Source organism: Bombina bombina, chromosome 3 (genome assembly GCF_027579735.1).
Source record: "Bombina bombina isolate aBomBom1 chromosome 3, aBomBom1.pri, whole genome shotgun sequence".
Classification (NCBI taxonomy): Eukaryota; Metazoa; Chordata; class Amphibia; order Anura; family Bombinatoridae; genus Bombina; species Bombina bombina.
The window spans coordinates 804,875,665-804,888,748 of NC_069501.1; the positions used below are offsets into that span (position 1 = coordinate 804,875,665).

General features: G+C 40.1%; 1 protein-coding gene across 4 annotated transcripts in view; it reads right to left on the bottom strand.

Annotated features, from left to right (window-relative positions):
- The window catches only part of HERC2 (HECT and RLD domain containing E3 ubiquitin protein ligase 2), a 733,063-nt gene that overhangs the window by 611,996 nt on the left and 107,983 nt on the right, over window positions 1-13,084 (bottom strand). For 3 of the 4 annotated variants that reach the window (XM_053707727.1, XM_053707730.1, XM_053707726.1), the window contains exon 6: window positions 8,907-9,043. In XM_053707727.1, coding sequence (XP_053563702.1) covers window positions 8,907-9,043 — 137 coding nt within the window. The remainder of the gene's footprint in view (window positions 1-8,906; window positions 9,044-13,084) is intronic. The other variant, XM_053707729.1, reaches the window with a different exon arrangement.

A 13,084-nucleotide genomic window follows, 5' to 3' on the forward strand; every position in this document is an offset into this window, starting at 1 on the left:
TATTCTTTTCACTATTCATCACAATACTGCAGTATATCCACTACGCTCTATCTAAGTTCTTTCTGTTAACCTCTTACAGACCGCACCTGTATAATTTCCACTTTATCTGTACCATTTACATATATATTTTAGCGACATAGTATGACAACTTTAAATTGCTTTCGGCTTGTTATAATCTTTTCATCTCTTGCCATAAATAAGTATCCTGTAAACACAGTCTTGAATAAATAAATAAATACAATCTTACTATAAACATTTGCTGGATGGCTGTACCACTTTGCGCTTTTTAGTTCAATTCTGGCCTGTGATCCTATCTTAGCCACCTCTCTTGCTAGAAATTAATATCCTGTAAATACAATCTTGCTATGAACATTTGTTAGGTAGCTATTGCCCCACGAGACTAATTCTATATCACTTATTGACTATCTTCTTCTTGCAAGACACACCTGTGTAATTCCCACTTTCTCTATACCATTTACATGTATGTTTTAACAAGTTTTTAGCAACACCGTGTGACACCTTTAAATTACTTTTGGCTTGGTATAATCTTTTTCATCTCATGTCAGAAATAAATATCCTGTAAATACAATCTTAAATAAGTAAATGAATACAATCTTGCTATAAACTTTTGCTAGATGGCTGTATAACTTTGGAAAAAAAAATTGTCTCAAGCTTTTAGGAAAAGTCTCAGTCTTTTCTTTTTTTCTTTTTCTCTCCGCTGATACTTTTACACAGTTCACTTTAACCCATTCACAGTATAGATATTTAACTCTCCTTGGCTGTAACTTAATACTGCAGCGTTTTTGTCCCAAATAACCTCTATCCCAATATTCCAACTTGCTCTGTTTAAACCTTGGGCGCCAAACTTGTCTTGTTTTGCAGACAGTACTTTGCCAAAATCACAAGTCTAAGACAGGGGTGTGCACCATACAGCCGTTTGTCCTAAAGGTAACAGTTAGGTATTTAACGTCTCCCAAAGTACTTTTTAGGTGGTTTATCGTGCTAGGCCTTTCTGGTGTTCTGTATATCCTCTTTGACACCCCCGGCCACAATCCACCTCAGTGTCCTTCTTACCCTTTATACCCTGCTTTCATACGCAGCACTCGTGCCTTCAGTCATATGTTTGCACACTTACTTACCCCCCCATTGCTTCACGACCACTCACTTGCTGGTTCCGTCTAAGCCTTACCCCACCCGGGGGGCCTTTGCTCTAGATCCTCCGATGTGCGACCAGTACCACTTTCACCTGCAGTCTTGTGCGGCTATTCCCCGCTGCAGCGGCGTCAGGTACTCATGTCGTCATCATTGCCGGCCGACTTACCGATATGGGGGGGTGTTCAGCCGCTTCCCGGTCTGTATTGCCAGTAGTGCTCTGGGCAGTCTCTCACGCTAGGTCTTCCACTGCTCCTCCAAACTCCGGCTCCCGGTGCCAGGTGTACTCAGGGTATTTATCAAAGTCTGTACTGGCAGTTTATCTGTTTATGACCTCCGTTGAATTTTTAGTTCTCTGTTTAGCAGATGCAGTAGGTCTAAGCTTAGGGCGCTGTGACTTCCTGATGCCACTCTTTCCTGTCCCCCCGGCCGGGTAAATCTTTCACCCCGGCAATAGGGCTTCGTGGCGGGGTATCGGATGTTAAGCTTAGCTCCGTTTTCACAGGAGCTCAGAGCCTGCACACCTTCCTCCTTGCTCCTCCCACAGGAAGTCGTCAAAGTTAAGGATTCCTAGAAAATATTACTGCACATACCTCATTTGCGGGGGACCCCGCATGCTATTCCCTTTTCTGAAGTTACCCCACTCCTCAGAATGTGCGAGACTAGCCAGTGGATCTTAGTTACGTCTGCTAAGATCATAGAAAAACGCAGGCAGATTCTTCTTCTAAATACTGCCTGAGAGAAAAAAACAGCACACTCCGGTGCCATTTTAAAATAATAAACTTTTGATTGAAGAATAATTAGGTAAAAAACTCCTATCTCCTCTCGCGACCTCCTTCTTTGTTGAGACTTGCAAGAGAATGACTGGATATGACATGTGAGGGGAGGAGCTATATAGCAGCTCTGCTTGGGTGATCCTCTTGCAACTTCCTGTTGGGGAGGAGAATATATCCCATAAGTAATGGATGACCCGTGGACTGAACACACTTAACAAGAGAAATACGTCTATGACGCAACTTCGTTGTTTCCGGCATCATACTTGACGCAGAGACCTTTTACACGGTTGAGTCATTAGTGACGCGAGTGTCATTTCCGGTTATTTTTGGCGCCAAAAAGTTTACGTTACGTTGTGCGTCATACTTGGCGCCAAACTTTTTCATTATTTCAATACCCCATTGATGTTTGCCTCTTGATTTTTTCTCTATCAGAGGCCTATGCTATTTGCTTTTTTTCCCCATTCCTGAAACTGTCATAAGGAAATAGATAATTTTGCTTTTTAAGTTGTTTTTTCTCTTACATTTCGCAAGATGTCTTTATCTGATCCTGCCTCATGATAAACTTTTACATGCAGTTAGTGTATCCATCAGTAATAGCACATTGCCAGTTGTAGTTCCTCCAACTTCTAATGTGCATGATATACCTGTAAATTTTAAAGAATTTGTTTCTGATTTTATTTTGAAGGTTTTATCTGCATTTCCACCTTCTAATAAATGTAAAGGTCTTTTAAAACTTCTTATTTAGTTGATGAAATTTCAAATGACCAACAACATAATTTATCCTCTTCTGATGAGGATCTATCTGATACAGAAGATCCTTCCTCAGACATTGACAAATCTACTTATTTATTTAAAATAGAGTATATGCGCTCTTTATTAAAAGAAGTGTTAATTGTTTTGGATATTGAGGTAACCAGTCCTATTGACGTTCAGTCTAATAAACGTTTAAATGCTGTTTTTAAAACCTCCTGTGGTTTCTCCAGGGGTTTTTCCTATTCTTGAGGCTATTTCTGAAATGATTTCTAGGGAATGGAATAAGCCAGGTACTTATTTTATTCCTTCTTCAAGGTTTAAAAAATTGTATCCTTTACCAGCAAAATCTATAGAGTTTTGGGAAAAAATCCCCAAAGTTGATGGGGTTATTTCTACTCTTGCTAAAAGTACCACTATTCCTATGGAAGATAGTACTTCCTTTTAAGGATCCTTTAGATAGGAAGCTTGAATCTTATCTAAGGAAGGCCTATTTATATTCAGGTCATCTTCTCAGACCTGCAATTTCTTTGGCTGATGTTGCGGCTGCATCAACCTTCTGGTTGGAGAATTTAGCGCAACAGGAATTGGATTCTGACTTATCTAGCATTATTCGCCTATTGCAATATGCTAATCATTTTATTGTGATGCAATTTTTGATATTATCAAAATTGATGTTAGATCCATGTCTTTAGCTATTTTAGCTAGAAGAGCTTTGTGGCTTAAATCTTGGAATGCTGATATGACATCTAAATCTAGATTACTATCTCTTTCTTTCCAAGGTAATAGTTTATTTGGTTCTCAGTTGGATTCTATTATTTCAACTATCACTGGGGGAAGGGAGTTTTTTCTGCCTCAGGATTAAAAACCTAAGGGTAAATCTAAGGCTTCTAACCATTTTTCGTTCCTTTCGTCAGAATAAGGAACAAAAACTCAATCTTCCCCCCAAGGAGTCTGCTTCCAATTGGAAGCCTTCCTCAAGTTGGAATAAATCCAAGCCATTTAGGAAACCAAAGTCAGCCCCCAAGTCCGCATGAAGGTGCGGCCCTCATTCCAGCTCAGCTGGTAGGGGGCAGATTAAGGTTTTTCAAAGATATTTGGATAAAATCTGTCCAAAATCAATGGATTCAGAGCATTGTCTCTCAAGGGTATAAAATAAGATTCAGAGTAAGACCTTCTGTGAGAAGATTTTTTCTCTCACACATCCCAGTAAATCCAGTAAAAGCTCAGGTTTTCCTGAAGTGTGTTTCAGACCTGGAGTCTTCAGGGGTAATCATGCCAGTTCCTCCTCAGGAACAAGGTTTGGGGTTTTATTCAAATCTATTCATTGTACCAAAGAAGGAAAATTTATTCAGACCAGTTCTGGATCTGAAAAATTTTGAATCGTTATGTAAGAGTACCAACTTTCAAGATGGTGACTATAAGGACTATTCTGCCTTTTGTTCAGCAAGGACATTATATGTCCACAATAGACTTGCAGGATGTATACCTTCATATTCCGATTCATCCAGAACATTTTCAGTTTCTGAGATTCTCTTTTCTAAACAAGCATTACCAATTTGTTGCTCTTCCATTTGGCCTAGCAACAGCTCCAAGAATCTTTTCAAAGGTTCTGGGTGCCCTACTCTCTGTAATCAGGGAACAGGGTATTGCAGCGTTTCCTTATTTGGATGATATCTTGGTACTAGTTCAGTCTTTGCGTACTGCAGAATCTCACATGAATCAACTAGTGTTGTTCCTTTGGAAACATGGTTGGAGGATCAATTTACCAAAAGTTTCTTGATTCCTCAGACAAGGGTCACCTTTTTAGGCTTCCAGATAGATTCAGTGTCCATGACTCTGTCTCTAACAGACAAGAGACGTTTAAAATTGGTTGCATCATGTCGGCACCTTCAGTCTCAGTCATTTCCTTCAGTGGCTATGTGCATGGAAGTTTTAGGTCTCATGACTGCAGCATCGGACGCGATCCCCTTTGCTCGTTTTCACATGAGACCTCTACAGCTTTGTATGCTGAATCAATGTACGACACTCTCTGACATGGTGGATAGATCACCATCGTTTAGTTCAAGGGGCTTCTTTTGTTCGGCCAACCTGGTCTGTGATCACAACAGATGCAAGTCTTTCAGGTTGGGGAGCTGTTTTGGGATCTCTGACAGCTCAAGGGGTTTGGAAATTTCAAGAGGCGAGATTACCAATAAATATTTTAGAACTCCTTGCAATTCTCAGAGCTCTTCAGTTTTGGCCTCTGCTAAAGAGAGAACCGTTCATTTGTTTTCAGACAGACAATATCACAACAGTGGCATATGTCAATCATCAGGGTGGGACTCACAGTCCCAAAGCTATGAAAAAAGTATCTCTGATACTTGTTTGGGCGGAATCCAGCTCTTGTCTTATCTCTGCGGTGCTTATCCCAGGTGTAGACAATTAGGAGGCGGATTATCTCAGCTGCCAGACTTTGCATCCAGAGGAGTGGTCTCTCCATTCAGATGTGTTTTCTTAGATTGTTAAGTTGTGGGGTCTTCCAGAGATAGATCTCATGGCCTCTCATCTAAACAAGAAACTTCCCAGATACCTGTACAGGTCCAGGGATGTTCATGCAGAAGCAGGGGATGCGCTGACCCTTCCTTGGTGTTATCCTGCTTACATTTTCCCGCCTCTAGGTCTCCTTCCAAGAGTGATCTCCAAAATCATCATGGAACAATCATTTGTGTTGCTGGTGGCTCCAGCATGTTCACACAGGTTTTGGTATGCGGATCTGGTTTGGATGTCCAGTTGCCCGCTTTGGCCACTTCCGTTCGGCCAGACCTACTATCTCAAGGTCCGTTTTTCCATCAGGATCTCAAATCATTAAATTTGAAGGTATGGAAATTGAACGCTTAGTACCAAGTCATAGAGGTTTCTCTGACTCAGTGATTAATACTATGTTACAAGCTCGTAAATCTGTTTCTAGAAAGATTTGTTATAGAGTTTGGAAGACTTACATTTCATGGTGTTCTTCTCATAAATTCTCTTGGCATTCTTTTAGAATTCCTAGAATTTTACAGTTTCTTCAGGACGGTTTGGATAATTCGTTAAACTGAATTGTGGGTGTGGTGAGGGGTGTATTTATAGGCATTTTGAGGTTTGGGAAACTTTGCCCCTCCTGGTAGGATTGTATATCCCATATGTCACTAGCTCATGGACTCTTGCCAATATGAAAGAAATGAATTTATCAGGTAAGTTCTTACATAAATTATGTTTTTTTAAACTAAGAACATTTAGAAACGCATAAGGAGGTCAAGATACGGGCACATAAGTATATTATCTGTACTGAATTTTATCAAAGGCTCCTAGCAAGTGTTTTACTTACTGCATTAGCAATGTTTGCTCTGTATGTCACCCAAGTCCTAGCTAAGACCCTTTAACTTAACCTAGATCATTTGGAAACGTGGTCTATAGAATCCCTTACTTGGTCTAACTATTTACAGAATCCCTACCAGACCTCAAATGAACGTGGTTTCTAGTAATAACCTTAATGATCTCCTGTATATAGTTATGTATTTGAGTGACAGATGTTTACATGCTCATCAGTTTTACCACAACCATTTTACTTTGTGAGGTCCTTATACCCAGATCTTCCATGTGGCTCTAAGCTCCATGACCTGTAAATTCAACTATGTCTCCCAGTAGCCTATACCCATTTAGGGAACATCCTGGTAACCTCAGTAATGAGTAGACATTGCCTTATGCTGTACCTCAATCCAAACCCACTCTAACAGTAATCTATCTCATGCTTACTAACCTCTGCTCCTAATGGTAGACTGAACACATATTTTACATATCTTACATGAATTCATTTAGATCATAATTAGCACCTATAGAGGCCTTTAACTTTATGGTCCCTGTTAAGCTGAAATTACACATCAATCTGCAGTAATTCTCTCCCCCAAGACATAGCTTAATAGTATGCTTTACCTTCCCATATTCTCTACTCCCTTCCAGAAGACATACATACTCCACCAACATCTATTAAACTCCTCCATCACCACTCATCAGCCATTGAAAGCAGGCAGTATCCAACCTTTATATGAGCGGATTTGGTCCGCTGTTCTATTCTATATATTTTTCTAACAAAAATGGTACTCATACTCTTCTTTCCCTCTCTCAGCAACTACTCCCATTAACCTCTAGAAGCCCCTTACTTAGGATATCCTATCTATATATAAAATGTTCTTAACCGCTTTATATATAAATGTTAGCCTTACCCGGAGCTACCTCTTAATACGCCCCACTTAAGCATCTTAACCATTGGTACTTCCTATATACTTCCTATAGAAGAAAATATTTTGTATTGTTCTCATACTATGATGTGGACTCAATATTCTATAGCCGCACAATGTCATCTTAAAGGCACCAACCCCTACAAATGCTCGCTATTTCATAGTAGATACTGGGTATATCTCCCTTATAAAGGATAGGGCCCATAAGTCCTCATTTGACTTCCACCTCATAACAGGTAGTAGGGGGTTCACTATCAACTTTTCATAAAAGCAATTTCTAGGTTTCCTATTTATTTGTTTTATGACAGATATTACTAGTTGCAGAGATATTCTTATTAGCGGCTCTTAAATGGCAGTCTGTGCCATTTAAGATTTGAGATTAAGTAATTCTACTAAAAACGAGATTTCTAACTAAATTGTCCGTTTACATCTCTAAATGTAAGAGCACTTCATGTGATGGTTCCTCTTTTAGGATCTTACCTTGACAACAATTCTAAGAGCTATCTCTGCTTACCTGCAATTTCACATTATACGGTAGCAATTTTTTTTTTAACTTATGCAGCAGAGGCTTGTGTACCTGTTACTAGATCATACATATACGTATATATCTCAAACCATCTTCAATGTACTGTCTATTTTTACATTTGCTCCTATTGTACATTGACACACACTTTTTTTTTTTCAGTTTATGCTAACACATCTCAATAAAATAAATGTTAAAAAAAATAACAAAAAAAACAGAACACAATCAATTTAATGTTGTTTTAAACACATCAGTTCACTGCAGAGATCAAGGAGTAGTCAAAGCTGTAGCTACTCATTTGATCTGGGTGGTAGAAGGGGAGTTGTGCTGCCAAGGAATAACTTTCTCCAAGGAGGAAAAAAAAAAAAAAAAAAACAATTATGGTAGCCAAGTGAGCAGGAAGAGAATGAATTACCATTCAAACACTTAGCTGGTGTTACGGCCTTCTCACAAGTTGCTGCTTGTTAGTAAACCATTCGTTATGAATGATGCTGTGTTGCTGACAAGGTACATAGTGGCTTAAAGGCACAGTAAACCTAAAAAATAATGTTCTATAATTCTGCACTATCGATATAAAACCTTTTTTTCCCTTTTAATTTTTTTAAAATATGCCCGTTTTACAGACCCGCTCTCTGCTGAGCGGGTCTGTTTTTTTTACACAGAGCATCGGGCCAGCTGTATAGTCACAGCCCGGCCAGACCGCACCATAACATTAAGTGCAGCTCGCTCCTGCTGTCAGACAGAGAAGGAGCGAGCTGCACTTAATGTTATGGCCAGGCTGGCTCAGCAGAGAGCGGGTCTGTAAAACGGGCATATTTTAAAAAAATTAAAAGGGAAAAAAAGGTTTTATATCGATAGCACTAAAATAATGTTATATAATTCTGCACTATGTGCAGAATTATATAACATTATTTTTTAGGTTTACTGACACTTTAAAGTGACAGTAAAGTCAATACTAAACTTTCAATTATTAAAAAATTGTATGCAATTACAAACAACTTTCCAATTTACTTTTAATTACTACATATGCATTGCGCTCTTTTCCTCCTTTGTTAGAAAGAATACCTAGGTAGGCTCAAGACCAGCAATACACTACTTTGAGCTAGCTGCCGATTGGTGGCTGCACATATATGCTTTGTGTCACTGGTTCTCCCGATGTGTTCATCTAACTCCAGTAGTGCATTGCTGCTTCTTTAGTATGAAGCAAAACTGAAATGTTGTATAATAATTGTATGCTCTAAATGATGAAAGAACATTTTTGGGGTTTTAAGTCCTTCATGAAAAGTTATCAAAAATCTACTTATCCAAGACAAGCAGAGAGTTATCCTTATAAAGTAGAATTTTGCAAATTACTGTTAAAAAGTCTTACGATGAGAAAATACATACACAAAAAACTAATTCAAAAGTTGGCAGTCAGGTTAACATTTTATATAGGCAGTGACTTACCTGATCTCCACGCTCTACGCAGGAATGCAAATGCAAAGGAAAGCGCTGCTCTGGAGCCAACCCTGGCAAGTCCTTCCACTCCCTGGCCAATAGGACGGGAGCTGTGTACATGAAATGTTTGATCAAGAACGTGCTCACTACAAAAGGGATGAAGTCAAATTACACAAATTGAATATTTTTTTATGGGTAAATCACAGTCACAAGAAACATTTTTGCTATTTAATTTATAGAACGTTTAGTGAAAGTAGCACAGGTGTGCCATTTCAACAGACTTGAGCAATAATTAGGGAAACTACAATACTAAAATTTTAAATAGAAAGCTGCCATATTTAACTATTTTTATATAATATGTTTAGTTATAGCAGTAAAACAACTTTGGAAAAATACTTTCATTATTTATTTTGCCCCTTTTCATGCAGTTTAGAACTGGAGATTGTGGATTTTCTAATTCTGATGCACAGTACAAACTTTTAAAGGCCAACTCTGCTACGTAAGGCAAAGGCTGGGTGGTGTTTGGCTATTAAATAACTTAAGCAAACAAGATGTTAATTTGTTTAAAAAAAACAAAAATGTATGCTTACCTGATAAATTTCTTTCTTTCCAGACAACGTCATTCCAATTACTAGTGGGATATGCAACTCCTGGCCAGCAGGAGGAGGCAAAGAGCAACCCAGCAAAGCTATTAAGTGTAACTGCCCCCAGTCATTCAGCTGAAGGAAATGGAAAAGGAAGAAAACACAAGAGTGAAAAGGAAGAAAGAAGAAGAAGTCATGGACTCCCCATGTCCGGAAAGAAAGAAATTTATCGGGTAAGAATACATTTTGTTTTCTTTCTTATGACATGAGAGTCCACAACGTCATTCCAATTACTAGTGGGAACCAATACCAAAGCTAGAGGACACGGAATGAACAGGGAGGGAGGAAAGGGCAGGAGGACCTAAACAGAAGGCACCACCACTTGAAGAACCTTTCTCCCAAAAGAGGCCTCAGCTGAGGCAAAAGAATCAAATTCGTAGAATTTGGAATAAGTATGCAGAGAGGACCATGTTGCCGTCTTGCAAATATGTTTCACAGAAGCTTCATTTATGAAAACCCAAGAAGAGGAGACAGCCTAAGTGGAATGAGCCGTAAATCTCTCAGGAGGCTGCTGTCCAGCAGTCTCATAAGCCAAACTTCTCAACCAGAGAGATAGAGAAGTAGCGTGGCCTTCTGACCCTTACGCTTTCTGGAGAAAACAACAAACAGGACAGAAGATTGCTGAAAATTTTTAGTAGCATGTAAGTAAAACTTTTAGAGCCCGCACAACATCCAAGTTAGGCAAAGGACGATCTTTTTGAGAAGGATAAAGACAAAAGGAGGAACAACTATTTCCCGATTAATGTTTTGATCCGATACCACCTTAGGGAGAAAACCCCAATTTAGTACGAAGGACAACCTTATCAGTATGAAAAATAAGGTAAGGGGAATCACACTGTAGAGCTGAAAACTCAAACACTCTGGCAAAAAGAAACAAAAAACTTTCCAGGATAACAGTTTTATATTAACAACATGCATTGGCTCAAACTGAGCCTGCTGCAAAACTTTAAGAACTAAATTAAGGCTCCACGGGGGAGCAACAGGCTTAAACACAGGCCTGATTCTAACCAGACTAGGTCTGTCAGACACTAGTGCAAAAGGATAGATAACGCAGAAATCTGACCCTTTAGAGAACTGACCGACAAACCCTTATCCAGTCCATCCTGATGAAAAGACAAAATCAGGGGAATCCTCACCCGTCTCCAGGAGAACCCCTTAGAGAGGTTCACACCAAAAAAGATAATTATGCCATATCTTATGGGAAATCTTGCTGGTAACTGGTTTTCGAGCCTCAATGTCCGCTTCAGAAAAAAAAACACGTTTAGACAGAACTAGGCGTTCAATCTCCAAGCAGTCAGATTCAGAGAATCTAGGTTAGGATGTAGGAAATGACCCTGAAGTAGGTGATCTTTCCTTTGAGGTAACCTCAAAGGAGGTAGAAATGACATCCTCACTAGATCCGAGAACCAGATCCTGTGAGGTCATGCAGGAGCTATTAGTATCACCAATGCTCTCTCCTGTTTTTATGAGCAATGACTCGTGGAAGGAGAACAAACGGAGGAAAAACAGATAAACATGAGAAAAACATCCCAGAAACCGCTAGAGCATCTATCAGAACGGCCTGAGGATTTCTTGACCATGAACCGTACTTTGGAACCTTGACAATCTGATGGGATGCCATCAGATCCAACTGTGGAACCGCCCACTTGAGGGATATATGAGAAAAACCACTTCTGGATGGAGAGCCCACTCCCCAGGATGAAAGGTCTGTCTGCTCAGAAAATCTGCTTCCCAGTTGTCCACTCCTGTAATGGGGATGGCAGATAGGAGATAATTGTGGGCTTCCACCCACTGCAGCATTCGAGTTACCTCATGGCTAAGGAACTCCGAGGCCCTCCCTGGTGGTTGATGTAAGCCACTGAGGTGATGTTGTCTGATTTAAATCTTATAAACCGGGCCAACGACAGTTGAAGCCACGCTAATAGGGCATTGAAGATAGCGCTCAACTCCAAGATGTTTATGGGAAAAGAGGACTCTTACCGAGACCACAGGTCCTGAGTCTTTAGAGGGACCCAAACAGCTCCCCAGCTTGACAGGCTGGCGTCCGTAGTCACGATTTCCCAGGAAGGTCTCAGAAAGCAAGTCCCCCGAGACAGATGTTCCTGTGACACCCACCACGGGGAGAGAGAGTCTCATGTTAGAGGGTCCAGATTTATCCTCTGAGATAAATCAGAATGACCTCCGTTCCATTGACAGAGCATACAAAACTGCCGCGGTCGTAGATGGAACTGAGCAAAAGGGATGATATCCATGGATGCCACCATCAGACCAATCACCTCCATGCATTGGGCCACAAATGGACGAAAGGCAGACTGGGGAGAAATGCAGGAAGCAAGATCTGGTCTCTTCTGACCTCCATCAGAAAAAAAACTTCATGGACAGGGAATCTATTATAGTCCCTAAGAAACACACATTGGTAGATGGACCAAGAAAAATTTTGCTCTAAATTCACCTTCCACCCATGGCAACGTAGAAAAGACAACAACCTCTCTGAATGAGATAGGGCTAGTTAAAGACATGACGTCTGAAACAAGATGTCATCTAGGTAAGGCGCCACAGCAATTCCCTGGGATCTGATCACAGCCAATAGTGCCCCCAGAACCTTTGTGAATATTTTTGGAGCCGTGGCCAACCCGAATGGAAGAACAACAAATTGGAAGTGCTTGTCCAGAAAGGCAAACCTCAGATTTGAATAGAATCCTAGTCCCTGTTCTGCTAGAGGGACAGGAACAATAACTCGTAGAGACTACAGGTCCTTTACACAGTTTAAGAAGGCCTCCTCCTTTATTTGGTTTGAGGAATGTCTGGACAGGAAAAATCTGCCCCTGGGAGGGAGAAACTTGAATCCCATTCTGTAACCCTGTAATACTATGTCCACTGCCCAAGGGTCTGGGATATTGCATATCCAGGCTAGTCCAAAAAGTGAGCCTGCCCCCCCCCCGATCCACACTGGAATCGGGGGCAGAATCTTCATGCTGATTTAGAATCAGCAGAAGACTTCTTGTCCTGTTTTCCCTTGTTCCAGGGCTGGTTGGATTACCAAGAAGATGTGTGTTGATCTGGTTTTGAAGAGAAAAAAATAAGGAGGTCCCTTAAAGTTACTAAAGGAATGAAAATTAGAAGTTTGACAACCTCTAGGTCTATTCTTCTTGTCCTGAAGTAGGAAAGAGTCCTTTCCACCTGTAATCTCTGCCAGACCAGGTCCGAACAGAGTCTCTCTTGTAATTTGGAATGTAACATTAACAATACATATCACAAATATTAACAATTCCTTCCCTGAGATGGGAAAAATTATATATATGTATTAAAAGAACACTAAATAATTTGGAGATTTGTTACGAATTGTAGAAATTCTTTCTTGAAAAAGAGAAAAAAGGAAATTTATGCTTACCTGATAAATTTATTTCTTCTACGATATGACGAGTCCACGGATTTCATTCTTACTTGTGGGATTTATCCTCCTGCTAACAGGAAGTGGCAAAGAGCACCACAGCAGAGCTATATATATAGCTCCTCCCTTCCCTCCACCTCCAGTCATTCGAC